Raw genomic sequence first — 18,272 nt, forward strand, 5'->3', positions numbered from 1 at the left:
GCAGCCCGTGCGCCGCGACCGTTCGTCTCCCCGCCCCCTCTCTGCCTTCGGGTGCGATCGGAGCGCTCGGCCCGGTTCGGCCGCTTTCGGGCGGATTCGGGCACTGCCCGTTCGGGCGTCTCCGTTCGGGCCGGCGAAGGGGAATTCGGGCGCGATCGGAGAGGACTCGGCACCGCTCGGCTTTTCTCGCGTCCGCCTCTCCCGCCTTCGGGCGCGATCGGAAAGGGCTCGGGCGAGCTCGGTATTCTTCGACCCTCTGGGCCGGACCGCTCGGGGACTCGGCCCTGTTCGGGCGGGCTCGGGTTCCCCACCCTCTCTGTCAGGTACCGCTTCGGGCCGCGCTTCTACGGACTCGGCCGGGCTCGGCTGCGTCCTGCCCTGGGATTGGCCAGCCGGCAGGAAACGCGGGCCCCGCTCGTCGGGAACCATCGATCGCCTTCGGCCCAGGCCTGGGAAGACTCGGGACACTTCGGGCACCATCGGAAGCGGTTCGGAAGCGCTCGATTCCGCCCGGGGAACACGTTCGGAAGCGCTCGGGCGAGCTCGGCGCCGCTCGGCAGCCCGCCGAAAAGCGCTCGAGTGACCCCGGAGGACCGGCCCCCCCCCCACCCCGCGGGACTCGGCGGCGTTCGGGGGGCAGCGGCGGGCGTTGGGCCCGCTCGGGCGGGCTCGGCTGCCCCCGCCCGCCGCACGCCTCGGATGGAGGACGCCGACTCGGCGGCGAAGCAGCTGGGCTTAGCGGAGGCGGCCGCAGTGGCGGCCGCAGTGGCGGCTGCGGCAGGACCCGAGCAGCAGCCGCCTCAAACGGCGGCCTCGGAGTCGGAGCCGGAGCCGGACCCCGAGGAGGAGGAGGAGGCGGCGGCGGCGGCGCAGGTGACGGCGGTGACGGTGATGGCGGCAGATGCCGAGCACATGGAGATGGGAGCCGAGCCCCTGCCGAGCGCCGACGAGGCCGCCGCCGCCTTCGCAGGTCAGGGCGGGCGCAGCGCGCATGCGCGGCCGCCTCCGCCCCGCCGGCTGCCCCGGCCCGCAGCGGCGGGGGCCCGCGCCCGCTGCCCGCGGCGCTGCCGGCGGCCGGCTGACCTCAGGAGAGGGCAGGTCCCAGCCGCGGCTCTTGCAGCATTACACCCCTGTTACACGACATGTCGGTTTCCCCCCTGTGAAACGCGCAAGAGCCGGCTTTGTGCATTTAAAATGACTTTGACCCTTTGTCCCGCTAACAAAGTGCCCTGAAACATGCAGAACTTTGAAGGCAAGTCCCGATGCGCAGGGAATTTCAGAGCCCTTCATGCCTAGATGGGCATCTCCATGGGAGCTCCTGTGCTGGTTTTCCCCTCCTGCCCCCCATGAGGCACTGAAAACCCGCTGATTTCAGCCAGACAGCCCGATATCTATGTATCACAGAAAGACTGCGCTGTGAGTTCGGGCAGGTTTTAACCAGACCAAGCATACAGGGAATGGCACCCTAGAGATTAATACATAGCAGAGGGGGAGGCAGTCGTTCTCTTTATCTTGATGTTTGCCAGTCACCCCGCTATTAATAAAATCATCACAATTTGAGGGTTTTTAGCACAGATGCAATATTCGTTTTTCCTGTAGTTCACCACATGCTGATAACTACTGTTGTGGTCTCAAGGAGGTTAAAGCATGTTCAGCCCAAAGCTTAGTAAAAATCAGAATCCTTGTGCTTATAATAAAGCTGTCAGGAAAAATAAAATTAATTTTGAATAGGAAGGAAGAAGAAAATACAAGTCTATAGTCAGGTGTTTATCAGGCTCTCTGGGTGCAGCAAAAAATTAACATGTCTGTTTTACATTTCAGAAGTCACCACGGTGACAGTGGCCAACGTCGGTGCCTCCGCAGACAATGTGTTCACTACATCTGTGGCAAATGCAGCTTCGATTTCAGGACATGTGCTGGTGAGTCCGTCCTTTCATTCAAGGGCCTTAGCAAAGTGTAAATGAGGATTTGCAATCAAGCTGTAGTAAAGTCAAAGATACATTTTCATTGCAGTATACAGGTTTAAGCCACAAAGCCATAATCTGAGGGACATACATTCTTTTCTTTATCACTTAGAGATTTTTTTTATCTTTCCACCCCTATATACTCATTCTGTAATGGAACTGGTGACCTGGAACATGTAACCTTTGAATTTGGTTGGCTGAAACCTCAAAAACTGACCTAATAACTGCCAGGCTGATTGGTGGTTTAGGGTACATTTGAGAGGTTTTGGGGGAATACTGAAATACATTGGTATTTTAACTCTGTCAGTTTAAACTCTTTATTTCTTCTACAGTCTGGGAGGACGGCCCTACAAATCGGGGACAGCTTGAACACTGAGAAAGCCACGCTCATCGTGGTTCACACGGACGGCAGCATTGTAGAAACCACCGGGCTGAAGGGGCCGTCGGCGCCTCTCACCCCAGGTATGAGGCAGTCCGGGTGTGAAGTGTCATCCTCCCGGAGGGTTCGCTTTTTCTCCACTTTGTGTTTCTAGGATTAAAAAACATTATGTGCATAGTAATATGCAGTTGCCTTATAAGGATCATTTGTCTCCTCTTCACATAGTACTTGTATTTCTTGGGAGTAGAGGAATACTTAGATGGCTTTTTTTTTTCTCCTGTCAGAAATATATTTCATTTTCTTCTTCTTTGCCCTAACCCTTGCAAATAAGCTTCTTGAAGAATCTTGCCCTGCTGCAGGGCTGTCAGATGCCTTTATACACCCATCCCACCCCCAAAGGCAGATGGATCATGTTAATATGCAAGTCTCCTAGTTCTGCATGTGGATTCTTTTGAAATTATCCTTGAATATAGTTTTATCTCCATTCGGGCTGCTTGTCGATATTTGAGTGTGGCAATAGCTGATGTCGTTACTGCGAAGGCTTTTGCTCACGGCTGCTCGGCAGTTCCCTTCGTGCCCACAGGATGTCGTGGCAAACCTTGAGTGCTCCAAACCCCTCACAGGATCGGCTGCTTAGAGCATCTTTCCTAAGATGCCTTTTGCTTTATTTTGAGTCGTTTTCAGAAGGTTCAAGCTGAATTTTTTGTGGTGTGCCCTGTAACTGACATTGCTGCTGTAGAGGCGTCAGCTGCTTCAGTTACTGAGAGTGTGGCAGAGCAGCCAGCGTGCCTTTTGGTCGCTGTCACCTTTCTTTTCTGTTTTTTCAAAGGACCGCAATCTCCTCCTACCCCTTTAACATCTGTCCAAGAGAAAACTGGAACCAAGTATAACTGGGACCCATCTGTGTATGAGAACGAGCTCCCGGTGAGGTGCCGGAACATCAGCGGCATTCTGTATAAAAACAGACTCGGCTCAGGTAACAACGGCCTCGGGGGATGAGGCGTGACAGCTCCTCGTGCACTTTTGATCAGGCTATTTTAAGGGCCGATCGTGAAGGAAAAAAGACAGTTTCCTAGCCAGCCTAGTCCCTTTGGATATTATCATTCTCTTCCATTTTGCTCTTTCTTCAGAGGCTTTTAAACTTTTTTCTTAAATCTGTGAAGATACGGGCTGCTGTGCAGTGAGTCTCCCTGGTAATAGGTTGACTCCTCTAACATTCTTTTTGTCTCAGAAGGAGAGTCGTGTTTCTGCAAAGCTCCAAAGAATCCCTGCTGGAACGGAAACTAGAGAGCTTGTCTCCTAATGGGACTCAGGAGCGGCCTTGGCCCCTCCTCGTCTCTTTTGTCCCTGTGGGGAAGCTGAGGAGGCAGCAGCAGCAGTTGTGTCAGCAGGGCTGACTGCGCAGCGCTCGCCTCGTGGGCACAGTTTGCCTCACGACCAGAAGGATTAGAAATTTAAGTGCAAATTAAGGAAGGGCTTTAAATTCAGAGTGTTTATCCAAGAAAGCCTGTCTTTCTTGTAGATGAGTAATTTTTTCTAGCCTTTTGATGCACTGGCGAGGCCCAAAGTTGGCGCTCGCTAAACAAGCACAGTCATTGTCACAGCCGAGATAATAAATGGGCACAGTTGTCCTGGAGTGATGAGAAGTAGCAAATGGGCCTGTGCGGTGATTGCTGCAGATTAACTGCTATTGTGTCCAGCGATTTCAGTATCTGCTTCTTTAGGAAAATGGCAAAACAATTCTTAACCTTTACTAACAATTTATTTTTTCTGTTTCATTTCAGGAGGCCGCGGTAGGTGCATTAAGCAAGGGGACAACTGGTACAGCCCCACGGAGTTTGAAGCGATGGCGGGACGGGCCAGCAGCAAGGACTGGAAGAGGAGCATCCGCTATGCCGGGCGGCCCCTGCAGTGCCTTATTCACGTAAGGTTAAGTTTGCTTCCTCCATTCTGCTGGCAGGGACAGAGGTGTGGGGCTATGCAGAAACAACATTTTGATTTGGTTGAGAATCAGTGATGTGGGAGGAATTTTTCTAGATGTGTTTTCAAATAGCACAATACAAATCTTGCTTGTGCTTGAGAAGGGGTTACGGTTTCTGCAGGATGAAGTGCAGCCTTGGGCTGGGTCGCTCAAGCTGAGAAGTGAGCTCTGACCCATGAGACTGTAACTCAGTACCCTGACCTGCTCTGTTCTACTTGCCTGGCAAACATATTCTTCACTTGCACCATACACCGAGTGTTTTTTGGGGTCCTTTATTTCCTGCAGTGTCCAGGAGTCTCCTGGAGAACTGGGCAGTGCCATTAGGTTGACAGTTCCTCTCTGCTTGGGCAGAAACTTGATAAAGTCTCGAATTCACGTGTCCTTGCCTTTTGATTTGAAAATTGTTCGTTCGTTCTTCACTCTCCTGTCCGCTCACCCCATCACCATGGTGGAGCGGAGCTGGTCTCTGTGATTGTGCAGGGCCCATAGGAGGGAGTCGGTGCATCTTTCTGGGAGCCGTCTGAATCTCTTAGCAGAAAAAAACCCTAAAAAAGCACTAAATCTTTTAGTGTTTGGGTGACTCTAACGCTGAACTAGTAATCTTCTAATTTCAGGATGGGATTTTAAATCCTCACGCTGCCTCTTGTACTTGTGCTGCTTGCTGCGACGACATGACTCTGGTGAGTTGTAGGTTTTACATGCATTGGTTTAAAAACAATTGATCAATGGAGCTGCCTCAGCCATTGGTGAGCAGGTTGTGAGTGTCCTAGACATGCTGACCAGGGCTGTGGTTGCAGCTTTTTCTGTGCTTCATAAAGGAGGTGAGGAGCTGCTCGCGCTGCTGCGTAGCAGCCTCAGTAAAACTGGGGTACAGTTATTGCTTTCTCGTCTTCTTTTTTTCTTTTCTAAATAATGTATTTACATAAAATGCCTTTTGCGGGGGTGTCAAAGCTATATGTGATTTTTTATTCGCATTTTTTGAGCTGGCAGAAATGATTTATAAGGAAGTAATGTAATATGCTATGTTGGATCATATTTTCGTATTAAACTGCTTGGGTTTGTGGATTGGTTTGGAGTTTGGTTTCTTGTTTGTTTCAAAACTGAGGTTAAAGTCCTGAAAGCAGAAGTCTTTAGCTTGACTTGAACAAATGTTCTGCATTTCTTTTCTGCTGTGAACTGGATGATTTGCTTGTTTCTTACACCTGAAACTAATTAATTGCTTCCTGCCTTCCCCTCACTCTTGTTCTGGGAAGATGAGAGTAAACTCAAAGTCTCCAAAGAGCTGCCTCAGCTAATGCATTCGCTTTTTTGTTTGTTTGTTTTTCCCTAGAGTGGCCCTGTACGACTCTTTGTGCCATATAAAAGGCGGAAAAAAGAAAATGAAATGCCTGCGACTCCAGTGAAGAAGGACTGCCCCAAAAACATCACTCTGCTTCCTGCCACAGCTGCCGCCACATGTAGGTTGCTTTCTCCTGGTGAAAATCGCTGCTCTTTTTTGAAGAAGAATTGCCCCAGCAGATCTTTTCTACCCATCAGTGGCCCCTCAGAACTAACCAGCTGAGGAAAATGTCTCTTTTTTTTTGCCACTTCCTTTCATTGGACACTTTTATCAGCTCAGTGTCTTTAGGTAATTGTGTTTCCTATTTTGTAGAAACTAGCACAGTGTTGCCACATCTGGACTGCAAGTCAGGTAGGAAAAAAATGCAACTCTAACCTCAGGAGGTTCCTTTTTAAGCATCTTAATGTCCTTTTGCAGTGAGCAGTAGGTTTCCTATTTTGAGCTCTGGGTTATTTTCCCCTTTTGGCTGCTCGCTCGGCCAGGCCGCGGGGGGAGCAGCGGGGTCCTGCCCTTGAGCCCGAGTGGGTGTCACGGGGATTTGTCACAAATGACTATTGAGAAATTTCCTCCTGTTGAAACGAGGTTGAGGGCAATACTGGCCCTTCTCCGCTCTGCCCGAAATCCCCGTGCCACCCCCTGAACTTAACTTTTGTCCTTTAGAAGCTGGTGGGGGCTGTGGAATAAGCTTTTTACTATTTATTGAAATTCATACAAAGTAGGTTCTGTGCAGCTGCAATGAATTCCAGAGCCTGAAAGTTGTTTATGGAAGAGGCAGAAGGTGATGCTTTCATCCGCAGATTCCTCTCTAACATTCGGGAGACGTTTTGTTACGTCCTGGTTTTGATTGTCAAACCATCTGTGTGAGAACAGAAATTAATTTGCAAGCTCATCCAGCTCACACGTTCGCAGTCACATCCCTGTGTCCCTCCTGCTCCCCTCACGCTGGTGTCATCTGGATGGTAACACAGCAAAGTGAATTGGGGAGGAAGCAATAGAAATCCAAAACAGAACAGCCAGAAGTGAGATGAGATGAGATTAGATTAGCAGCAACAGCAGGAAAAGAAATACACAAGGATTCTGTAGAGTTGTTTTGGTTTTTCTTTTTTTTAATCCCCCAGAGAGGTTGAATCTGTATTGCTTCGCTAGTGTGAGGGGCTGGGAGGCTGCACGTTTGCTCGCTGGCATTGGCAGAGGAGCTCTGCGTGTTCTGGTGGCAGCTGCATGTTTCACCAGGCAAAAATCTGTTTCCTCAATGTATCGAAATTGAATTATTGTTTGCGAAAAGATCCTTCTGACTGAGCAGTGTGGCACAGAATCTGCCAGTTACCAAATAATGGTGCCAGATTAATTAATCCTGTTTAAAAAGGATTTTAAACATTTTGGAGCCACTCAGGTATATTTATCCGAAAGGATTTTGTGATTTGTTCCTTGCATTGGGCAAGCCTGTTAAATCACTGTGTAGACAGACAGCTAAAACTGTCCAGCTCACCAAACTCTCATAGAATTAGTTGTAATCCACAGGTTTTAATGTTGCTTTAAGTAGCAAGAACCACTCTTGCTAAAGTTGTAATCAATTAGGATCAACCAGAAACTGATGGGTTTTGTGGCCCCGCTGGATCTTTGCAGTAGGTGTTAAGTTTTTGATCATATAGTAATTAAAAAGTTGGTGATTTGGGAGGCAGTTGCTGTGAGTGAACGTTCTGGCCTCGTACACCCAGAGGCTGAGCAGAGCAGCGCCTGCAGAAGCCAAACGGGGCTTTTAATCCCATTTCCAGTTGTACTGGTCACAGGTGTGATCCAAACTGGGGCATCACAGGCCAGTTCCTGATCTGTGGGTTCCCTGACTGTGGGTGACTCAGAACAGGGAAATCAAGAGCTGAACAGCCGAGGCCTCTGCGCTGAGTGTTAATTACAAAAATCCTTCTAATATTTCCAGTCACCGTGACACCCTCCGGACAGATCACTACCTCCGGCGCCCTGACCTTCGACCGTACATCCACAGTGGAAGCCACAGCGATTATCTCGGAAAGTCCGTCCCAGGGAGACGTTTTCACTGGAGCCGCTGGTAAGAGTTCAGGTGTTTGTCTGCCAGACATCCCTGAGAAGGAGAAAAAAGGGTTTGGGTGCCCCTTGCTAGGGGAAGCAGCGTTCTGAATGCTGCACGAAGGATCTATTTCTCAAGAGTTAACAGAGGGACTCTGAATAACCTGCTGTCCTTCCCTTGAAATGATTTCAGCAGCGTGAAGTCTCAGCAGTTGCACAAAAGAAGTTAAAAGTTTTGTGCAGATGTTCCAGCTGCTGATATACACCTCTGCTGAGTTCTAGGGGTTTATAGTCATCTCTGTCTTTATTTTACTCCTCCTTTGTCCTAAAATACTACCAAAAACCCCCCAAAGTAGCTGAGTGTTGAAACTGAGTGAAAAATCCTGAATAAATGCTGAAAAATGTCAGAAGAAATGAAGCAAAATATAAATGCATGACGTACATTTAAGTTCTTTCCATTTGCTGGATACATGAGGTTGTAAGAAATGCTTGCCAGCTGTTACAGGATGGTTGTGATGCCGTTGTTGTTGTGCAGTTCAGGACGCCAACGTGCAGCAGCCGTGCCGGGTCAGTCACCCCGAGCCCCACTACCCCAGTTACCAGGACAACTGCCAGATCTCCCCGTTTCCTGAAGCTGCGCTGCCAACGGCTCACCCCAAAATCGGTACGTTTTATCTCCATGGTGTGAGGGACAGCAGTGCTTCCATTTACTCTCTCATCTTTCTCAGCAAAGGTGAAGACTGAGGCAGAAAAATAAACTTGGCTGTTTTGCTTATGAGTTTTGCGGTTATTAAGATTTGGACAAGCGGATTTTCCACTCTGTGGAGAGTTTCTCACTCTGGTTTTGAGAACTTTGATTTGTTGGTTTCTACCAGAGGAGCTGTTGTGATCCTGCTGCCTAAATCACCCTGCAGTCCCCCTGCCTGTCCACAGGCTTTCACTTCAAGGCTTTTCTCACCACTTGGGCACTGTGGTGAAATATTTATTTAGCATTTGATCCGAGGAGACCTTTAAATTTATCTCACAGAAGCTTTCTAAACATTCCCCATCTCTTTATGAATCCCCTGATACCTTAATGACCTTTCGTTTGTCGAGCTGACGGACACATTAAGTGAACTACGGTGCTGTTTGAGCGTTGCCTGTACCGACAGAAACTGGGAGTGTTGAAGAAGCTGGAATTGCAAACTGGGAGTGTTGTTCTTTATGTGTTTCTATCGAGCCTGGACCAGAGGTAGAGCTGGGGCCAGTCTGCACTGCCTGCAGGGTGGATTTGACGATTTACAGGCCTTTTACTTCTCTAATTTCTGTGACTGTGTGAAGTGACTCTGGTACTGATCTTGCTGACACAAGGAGCTGTACAAGGAGGTTTCGATCCCTGTTTCTATCCTCTCAGGCATCAGGAACAGATCCCGTGAACATGTTCTATTCCTTTATGCAGTCTGAAGGCTTTTTTAAAGCCCGTGCTCTCCCCTCTGTGTGACCTTTTATTTACTGATTCAGAGCAGCACCGTTGAATTCCTGCCCTGTCCAGAATGAAACCTTGGTGGTGTTTTAGCTCTTAGTCAGATCTTGATGTTACTAATTAAACACTGATTTTTTTTTTCACTAGTGAATACTGATATATCTATGGCCAAATGAGGAACTGGAAGTAATTCCTCTCAGATAAGTTATCAAATGCCGTGCTGGGATAAATACTGTGCAGGAAACGTAGCAGTGGGAAAGGCTGTTGTGCAAACAGCTCCTGATAAGAGACCATTTATCTCTTCCTCATATCTAAGTGCAAATAGTTCTACCCCAGTCATGTGCATGTGGATTGAAATTACTATTTTAATTAAGGGCCATTGAGGGTAAAATGTCAGGTTACCTGCAGGGTGAACTTGCAATGCTGTCTGTCAGCAAAGGGACCTGCAACACTGTGGGTTTTGAGACTTACTCCGTCTCCACATCTGTGCTGGATTCCTTCAGCATTTGCTGCTTGCCTGTGAAACTACCAGATGTGACTCCAAAAGGGTTAAGTGGTTAATACACTTTGATGAGTTGCTGTCTGGGAAGACACTCAGTGTTCAGGGCAGTCTTGGAAGAAGCCTCGTGTGTCTGCAGGTGCTTTACCGAGGAGCGGGTTTATTCCAGTCTTGGGCCAGGGTTATGGTTAAGATCAGAATTTGGGAAGCGCAGAGGGGTGTGGAGTGGGTCGGTGCCTATTTTTTGTAGCGTTGCAACCTGAGAATTGATGTCTGTGTAGTGACATTAGAATATCGCAGAAAACTTGATGTTTTGCATCGCCAAATAACTTATTTAAACCTCACTTAGGGATAGTTAAAGGAAACATTAGGTGGAACGTTGCGATGATTATGGCAGAGGAGTCCCTGGGAATGCTGCTTTCTCTGCCTAGTTGTGCTTCTCCCAGTGCTGGGAGGTGTCCATTTCTTCCCAGATAAACCATAAGATTACGAGTACATGTTCCTCTGTCCTCTGGGTTTGAGAGTGCCCCAAGGGCTTGTTCTGCACTTTGGGTCACAGAAGGTAGGTCTGTTTAGCACAAACTTAGCCAGATGGGAAATTTTTGCAGACCATATTTTTAAAAAGGCAACCAAGCAACGCAACAATAACAAAACTCCCCACTTTATGGAAACAAATGCCCTAATTCTCTGTATTTTCCTTTTCTTCCTTCCCGTTCAGTGTTAACCTCGCTCCCTGCCCTGGCGGTGCCCCCCACCACCCCCACCAAAGCCATCTCGCCCTCGGTGGTGAACGGGCTGGAGGTGACGGAGCAGCGCAGCTGGCTGTACTTGGAGGAGATGGTCAACTCCTTGCTCAGCACCGCCCAGCAGCTGAAGACGCTCATTGAGCAGGCCAAGCAGGCCAGCTCCTCCTTCCGCGAGGCGGCCGTCACACAAGCCAAAATCCAAGCTGATGTGGAGAGGAAAGAGGTAATTATGCCAGAGGAGGGGAGGTGACTCAGCCACGGGCATCGTTTTGGCTGAGGGATGAACAGCGGTACCTCGCTGGTTTTCACTGGTTTAGAAATTTTTCCTCGATGTCTCGAGGGCAGTGTTACCAAGAGAAATCTGAGTTACTTGTATCATGGGGAAAGGAACAGAGTGCTCTGGGATTCCAGGAGCAGTGGGCAGTAGGCTGGTGATCCAAACCATTGGGTATTCCAAGTCCTGAGCTCTCCCGTCAGCCATCCCTCGATTTCTGAGACGTGGCCGCTGAGTCCTGGCGTAGGGAAGCCGGTGGGCGTTCTGCTGCGCGGCGGCTGCTTTCGGCATGTTGCGTGAGCGGGGCTGCTGGAGGCTTTCGATGGCCTCAAGAGGCAGAGGGATATAAAGAACAGCAAGATGTTCAATAAACACACTTGCTTGTGGTATTGTTTTAATAGCCAAATATCAATTCTGAAGCTTGTGGCTGCGTGCTGGCTGCTGGAACCGTCCGGACGAGATTGCAAGTAGCTATTTCTGAATTCCAGTGAATTCCGTATTTGACAAAAACTCCAGGTTTCTGGAGGGCTAGCATGGAAGTAATTGCAATAAATGTCAAATAATGGGCTGTCTGCTTTCGTGTTGGCCAAAGGCACTGTTCAGATGTGATGAACGTTTCTCTGATTTGTAACACAGGTCTCTTTCCCACCCTGAGTGCGCGTGTGGTCAAACCGCTTTTTCTGACAGTGAAGTGAGATGAGTGAGCAGCCCTTGGCTGCTGTTGATTTTTGCTGGACCAGTTTAATACAAAGGAAACAGGGGCTTTATCTCTGTTTTGTGAATTTCTGTGCAGCAGGATGTTCCCAGGTGTTTAGAAGTGAAGGATTGTGACATTGTATCAGAGCTACAGAGCAAAGGCACAACAGATTAATTGTAATGGAGCTATGGACTCAGCTCTTCCAGGAAGGGTGACTTAGGACAGGATTAAAGAAATCTGCTGGGAACGGGCTGGTTCTCAGCTGTGTTCCACTTTAGATCGGCAAACACCAAATAGAAGTTACATTTATGTTACTTAGGAGTCTTGGGGAAGGACATGCTGAAAGAAAAACGAACCATAAACCGTCTAGCTCAGTGTTTATATTGACGTCTAAAACGCGTTATGCTCATTACAAAAAATAAAAATATAAAAATATTTTTAAGCTTTTTCTGAAATGCAGTATTTTGCCTGGGATTAAATACAACTGCTCTGTCAGGACTTCAAGAGAAAGTTCTCTACCCTCATTATCAATTACCTTGTGACAGAGTGTATCTGACCTTTGTTACATCAGAGTGTTCGTTTTGCTGCAGTTTTTGATTTAGGGAAAAACATTTAGGAAGAGAGTGAGGGGGGCGACAAAGGCTCAGTGTCTCTTGTGAGAGACATTTGATAGTTTGCAGGACTGGCCCAAAGGAATGGATTAATGTAATTTTTTTGAGTGTGCATTAAGCCACAGTTTATATCAGATAAACTTTTGAAGGGGGAGAATACATGAACTGCCCAAATTCTGTGCCAGGAGACATTGCTGAAAGACAGTAAAGATATTCAGGCAATGTGTTAAACAGTTTTTCTGTATAAATTTAGAAGAATCAGTATTGAAATCTGACCAGTGTTTTAATGGAAATAGCTCAGTTCTTGTAATGCAGTGATGCCTTCGGAGCCCGGCCCATTGGAAACAAGGTGGAAGATTAAACAAGCTAACAGCTGGGCCGACTGAATTCCTTTTTAGAAAGATTAAACCAATTCAGAGCTAGAGAGTATGAAATTAACCTAAAAAGGTTTGAGTGTTTAAGAAATGTAGCTCTAGTCAGCAAATAATGGCTTGTGTACCTCAAAGCAGCAGGGAGAACACTTGGGAATTGGAGGTTATCAGTTTTCTGGAGCCGGTTTTGTGAGAGATCTGGACGTGTCTGGCCTGATCCTCTCTCTGCTCACGTCCTGCCAGCCCAGGCTGCAGCATGAGGCGTGCAGTCCCAGCTTCCCCGCGGCCAGTGCTCACTGCCCTTAACGCATCATGTTCTTCCCGAGACACAGCAGGTTTGATTCTTAGGCCAGAGGCCACACCTTGAGCTTGCCGGTGTATTCCCTGGCTTATGGCTTGGACACGATTTTGGTTTTCCGAATGGTAATTTTGGCATTTCCCTTCATGTGATTCACGGTTTGCCTGCACAGTGCTGGGAGCGCTGGGGGTGCCGTGCTGGGGTCCTGTCCTGCTAATTAGCCTGGTCTTGCGTATTTGTCAAATAATGGCAGAACCCAATCACAGCAAGAGGTTTCCCGGCTGCCTCCTCCATCTCCCTATTAATTTGAATTCATGTCATGGTAATATGAAGGTTTTGAAGGTTGTGATTTCACAGGAGAATAAATACTGCAATGTCAGGTCATAGAGACACTTGTAAATTAAGCCTTTAATCTCCTTATATGTCGGGTCATAGTCACTCCTGGATAAACCTGCTTTGCCTGAAGGTGGGGGTTTGGGGCTTTTCTTACTTTTTAACTGGTGCAAATAAATTTAAATCAGGGTTAGCACGTAGTCAAACTGGGATCGGTTTTGAAGTCCTTTGGTTTACGACTCCTGTCCCCCAGCAGCACCTGCTTGGACCTGAACTGGTTTGGAGTAAACGTGCGACACACCCAAAGTGTCCTTTGAAAGTCCCCCCGGAGGACTGCGGCATTCAAAACCTCTTTGAAAGCCCTTTCATGCTTTTATTAAAAAGAGGAATAATGGGGATGATTGATGCTGTTTCTAAAGTCTTAAGTGTGTTAATTTTGTCTGTCTGTTGTCGGTTTGGTTTTGTATTTTGTGTGGGGCGGTGTTTTTTTCTTTTTACTGTGGCTCTGAAATGATAAGTGGTGTTTTATTTTTTTCCTTGCAGCAATATCAGAACCAGTTATTTCAACAAACAGAAGATGTGGATGGGAAAACGGAAATCATCATCAAGGTAAGCTGGGGATGCCTCATATTTCACGAAGAGTCTTTTGTTCTTTGTTTTGTTCCATTTAAAGATGCAGAGTGTTTTATTGTTGCTGCGAAGTCAGTGTTGTGCATCTGGCCTTGCCTTCTGGCTGAGACCGCAGCTCTTAACGCGCTGTTTGAGCAGTGTGTCCCCTTCCCCAGGTCTTCCTGATCCTTTTTCATCGTCTGGCCAGGTTAATCCACCTCCGTCCCCTGAGGGCTGCAGCTGCCACCAGATGTCATAGGGAGGAAACTTCTTCCTTTTTGTCCTGTGAGCTGGTTTTTAAAACTGCAGGATTCCCTCTGGCTTTGGGAACGGGAGTATGAGTTGAGTTAGTTCAGGACCCAGGATTTAAGGCGTACAGCTGTATGTGGTATTAAACAGTCTTCCTAGGAGCTCCAGCTACAACTGCACGCACTGTGTTTTCAACGTTTTCCAAGACTGTTCAGGTTATGAAAAGCCTCAATCAGGTATCCCCTTGGGACAGGCTTTGCAAGGAACTTTTAAGCCCCTTTTTGGTGGCTCTACATCAGGAATACAAATATAGTTCAGTCACACCAGCCATTAGTTGTAGGGACACTGGTGAGACGTGAGCAGAGGGTGTTAATCAGGGCGCTCTTAGATTGGTTATGCTCAAAGAGCTGGTGGAACTGAAGACGCTGGTGACACTTTCACAGCCGAGAAACGCGTCCTGTCAGGGCCTCGCACCACTGCTCCGACGTGCTAATGATTTGTCAGTAATTTAATGAGCTGGAAACAGAATGCTCTGCGAAGTGCTGATTTCTGTGATAGTTCAGTGATATTTCCAGCTAAATATACAGGTTATGTTAATTGATGTCACTGATACAAGATTAAAGTGATAGACACAAAAACATCCTTTAAAAGCCAGGTGTGATTTTTCCATCCATGTATCCTCTCTCGCCTTACTCTGAGGTTCAAGTCCTTGCTCCTGTTATAGCCTTAATTTTACTCCTCTGTCTTCTGTTTCCCTGTTGGACATGGTTTATGTAGTTGTGCTGCTGACTGCAAAGGGACCAGCCTGCTCAGCCTGTAGGAGCTGATCCCTCTTTCCTCTCAAAAAACAACCAAATGTGCCTTTAAATTGGAGATGAACTCTGGGCTTGACTCTTGCTGGCCTGTGCGCAGCCTGTACGGTGCAGTTTGAACACACCAGCCCTGCAGTAACCTGGCGTCCCTGGGGTGCTGTGGCCAGATTTCCGTGACCACTCAGTGTCTCAGCCACGGTTTTGAAGGGTTTTTGAAGAGCCCACCAGAAAGGGAAACTAAGGTACATTTAATTTCCCAAAGTGATCCCTGCTAAAATGGTGAGGAGAATGGGTCTCTGAAGGCCCATTTGTGTTCACGTGTTCAGGATATATTGGGAATTTACCACTGCTCCTGCATTATGTGGTATTGCAGTGGCCGTGTTACGCCTCGGTGATGTCTGTGGTGTTGTTATCTCTGACGTGGTCACTTTACTGTCCGTTTTCACAGCAGTCCTGTGTCAACTGTGGCCGTGAGGCAACGAATGAGTGCACAGGATGCCATAAAGTCAACTACTGCTCCACGTTCTGCCAGCGCAAGGTATGTGCTTGTTTGTGGGTTGCAGATTCAGCTGTGGGGAGAGGGCTGGGGCTGCATGACCTGGGGAGAGCTGGATGGCTCTGCATGCTGGGCCTCAGCACGGCCAGAGGAAAGGGCAGCGGAACTTGCTGTGTCGTGCAGGCAGCCGGAGCACGTTTGCTTGTGCAGCTGCAGCTTTCCAAGGGCCCTTTCCCCTCACGGCCTTCCCGTCTGCTCTTCCCTCACAGGACTGGAAGGACCACCAGCACATCTGCGGCCAGTCAGCCGCGGTGACGGTGCAAGCCGACGAGGTGCACGTCGCGGACAGCGTCATGGAGAAAGTCACCGTCTGAGCACAGCTACCTCTTCAGCCGTTCACCAACAGCGTGGGGCAGCCGGCTGGATCGGCTGCCCAGCGTGAACGGTCTGTCCATTACAAACCACACTCTTCGCACTAGCAAACTCATTTTTGAGAGAGTTTTTTTGATACTGTGACAGCATTTGCCTACTCCCGATCCTCCTCCAAAACTTTGAATAGCACAGAGACTGTGAAAACCTCATCTGGAAGAAACAAGCCCCTCCTAAGTGTGGCCTGGCAGCTGGGAGCCACCCTCGGCTTCACCGTTTCCAGACTGGAACCTCCACCATGTGGATTACAGCACCCTCATCATCTCTCTTGAGATGGATCTAAAGCAGGTGATGCAAAGAGATTTGCCACTGTTTCCTTTTCCCTGTGCCTCCCTACCTCTTGTTTGAAAAAAGAAATGAGCCTTCCTTTGGTTTATTTAATTGCCTTGGTAAAGTCAGTGCAAGTTCTTAGTTTGCCATCAGAAGGACTTTTTTTTTTTTTTCTCGTGTGTTCCCTCTGTGCTGGGCAAATTTGGAACACATTGGGGCTTCTGCACTTGAATAGGAGTGAAAAATAACATGTTGTTAAATAAAATGCAGTGAAAGCATGAGTGTGCCCAGCGGTGCTGTTTGATTCCCATGGCAGCACTTCAACGTGCTAATAAATGTGGGAAGCGGCTGCCGGGAGTGGGTGCAGCTACAGCGCAGCTGGGCTTACACGCGCGTGTTGTTCCAGGTGCGCTTACACACGCGTGTTGTTCCAGGTGCGCTTACACGCGCGTGTTGTTCCAGGTGCGCTTACACGCGCGTGCTGTTCCAGTTGTGGTTACACAAGCGTGCTGTTATAGCTGCGCTTATACACACTTGTTGATCAAACCCAAAGTAAGAGTACATTAGCAGAGCTGTCCTGTCATTGCCATTTAGTAGCTACTAATTAAAGAGGTGGTGAGCATTAGGAAGTTACTTGCTTCATTCACTGCAAGAAAATTATTTAATTATTAATGTTCTTCCTTAATAATTTAGGCTAATCGGATGTCTTTAGTGGTGTTTGAAGATTAATGCCTCAGTAGATTAATGTCTCAGTGGACATGCACACCTCTCTGCTGGGGTTTTTCGCCTTGGCTGTAACAGCAGTGAGGGGTGACTTGTCATGTCTGGTTATTGACTCCAATTTCACATTGGTGGGTGAGGAGGATTATCGTTTAGATTACACTCCAAGAGGAGTCACCTCTGAATCACAGTGACCCAACCCAGCATCATAAATGCTGTCAAAAGGAGAAAATTCTATCTAGAGTTGCAGGAAAGTAATAACAGAGAAAAACATGATGAGAATACTGAAGTCTTATACTGGGGGTTTCCGACAAGTCCGTTCCCTTCTCCGTGAATCTGAAAGGTCTTGTTACATGATGCTCCTTGTGTTAGGAGGAGATGGAAGCTGGTTCATCAGCTCTTACGGCTGCACGCGGAGATCTCTTGAGAAGTGCCCGTTGGTTGGGTTTGCAGCAGCAGCTGCTGAGGGGCAGCAGTTGGGACCTTTCCAGAACAGTCTCCAGCACCAGTCGGTGGCGGGTGATGGATGTTGCTCTCTGGCTCTTCACTGGAAAAGTAAAAGCTGTGCAAGGAGTTGAGCTGAGCTGAACCACCAGGGACTCGAGCTTTGCCAGGTCTCTGCCTCTGGGGGTGACTGGGCAGCAACTTAAACACAGAGTCCTCCACTGTCATTAAATAGTTTGTGTATAGTATAGCTGAGCCTTGGTTACTGTCTGAATTTTGGCTTTAATGCACCTTTTAAGGGAAAAAAAAAATGAGAAGAGAGAGGGGCAACTTTCGTAAATTAAAAAAAGGTACTTATGACTCACCTGTAATTAAAGGCCTCAGGGAGCTTCCCATCAGAGCCCTGGTGTCTGGGGCAGCTGCGCCCCAACACAGCAGCAAACTATAGAACTGAAAAATGTACAATATAATCACTGTGGCAATCTGGTATGTTTATTTGTTGACGATAAATTGTTTGAGCAATTTTTATTCCTAGTCAAGGAAAAGCTTAAGACTTCCCTGCAGTACTTTTTTGTTTGTTTGTTTCTAAGCAAACAACTCACTCCTTAGAAAGCAACAACCCCATACAAAAATCATTACTCAGACAATTGCTGGTTTGTGCAATAATCATTTTCTTCCCTACAGCATTTGCTGCTCCCTCAGCTGCCCTTGGTGTCATTGCACTCAGGTTTACCAGACAGTATAAAGGACTTTTTTCCTGCAGGCTGGAAACGGTTCCTGGCAGGAATCATATGGCTTCGTAAGGAATTCTGGAGAATGAGCAATCGCATTGTTGTGCCTTTAAACAGGTAAATCTACAATTACTCCTAGACAACCGTGTGCACCCTTACAAGGACATTATGCCTCTCATCCTTGGCAGCTGAGTGTGTTCTGTGCCCCTGCAGCCTGAGTGTGACCTGTCACCGTTCCCAAGCAGGGAAAACACAATTAGCGAGGCAAGACTGCTGGTTTGTGAGCTGGTAACGAGTGAGGCGCCTGCCAGCCCTCGTCAGCCCAGAGTCGCTGCGTGCGGAAGGGACGAGCGATACCGACCTTTACAAAGGGCTGGGAACCAACGTCCTTCAGCTGCCATTGCTGCTCCTGCCATCCTCCCAACAAAGACAGGAGACCTTAGGCAGAAATAGATCTTTAATGAACTATACAAAAAAGAGCCTGTCGTTCCTTCTCCCCAGCCGTGCTGGTGGGC

General features: G+C 48.1%; 2 protein-coding genes across 2 annotated transcripts in view; both read left to right on the top strand.

Annotated features, from left to right (window-relative positions):
- GATD1 (glutamine amidotransferase class 1 domain containing 1) overlaps nucleotides 1-1,901 on the top strand; it is an 82,262-nt gene extending 80,361 nt beyond the window's left edge. The window contains exon 13 of the transcript XR_010606253.1: nucleotides 1,822-1,901. The gene's annotated coding sequence lies outside the window, so the exon portion shown is untranslated. The remainder of the gene's footprint in view (nucleotides 1-1,821) is intronic.
- On the top strand, nucleotides 55-15,545 carry DEAF1 (DEAF1 transcription factor). Its single transcript, XM_065635352.1, has 13 exons — nucleotides 55-970; nucleotides 1,822-1,919; nucleotides 2,297-2,426; nucleotides 3,173-3,319; nucleotides 4,128-4,267; nucleotides 4,939-5,004; nucleotides 5,655-5,781; nucleotides 7,600-7,728; nucleotides 8,242-8,370; nucleotides 10,386-10,636; nucleotides 13,541-13,606; nucleotides 15,116-15,205; nucleotides 15,433-15,545. The coding sequence occupies exons 1-13, from the start codon at nucleotides 700-702 to the stop codon at nucleotides 15,535-15,537; spliced, it is 1,749 nt and encodes a 582-aa protein (XP_065491424.1). The 5' UTR covers nucleotides 55-699; the 3' UTR covers nucleotides 15,538-15,545.
- The last annotated feature ends 2,727 nt before the right edge of the window (nucleotides 15,546-18,272 follow it).

This window comes from Caloenas nicobarica, chromosome 5, assembly GCF_036013445.1.
Source record: "Caloenas nicobarica isolate bCalNic1 chromosome 5, bCalNic1.hap1, whole genome shotgun sequence".
In the NCBI taxonomy this organism is placed as follows: domain Eukaryota; kingdom Metazoa; phylum Chordata; class Aves; order Columbiformes; family Columbidae; genus Caloenas; species Caloenas nicobarica.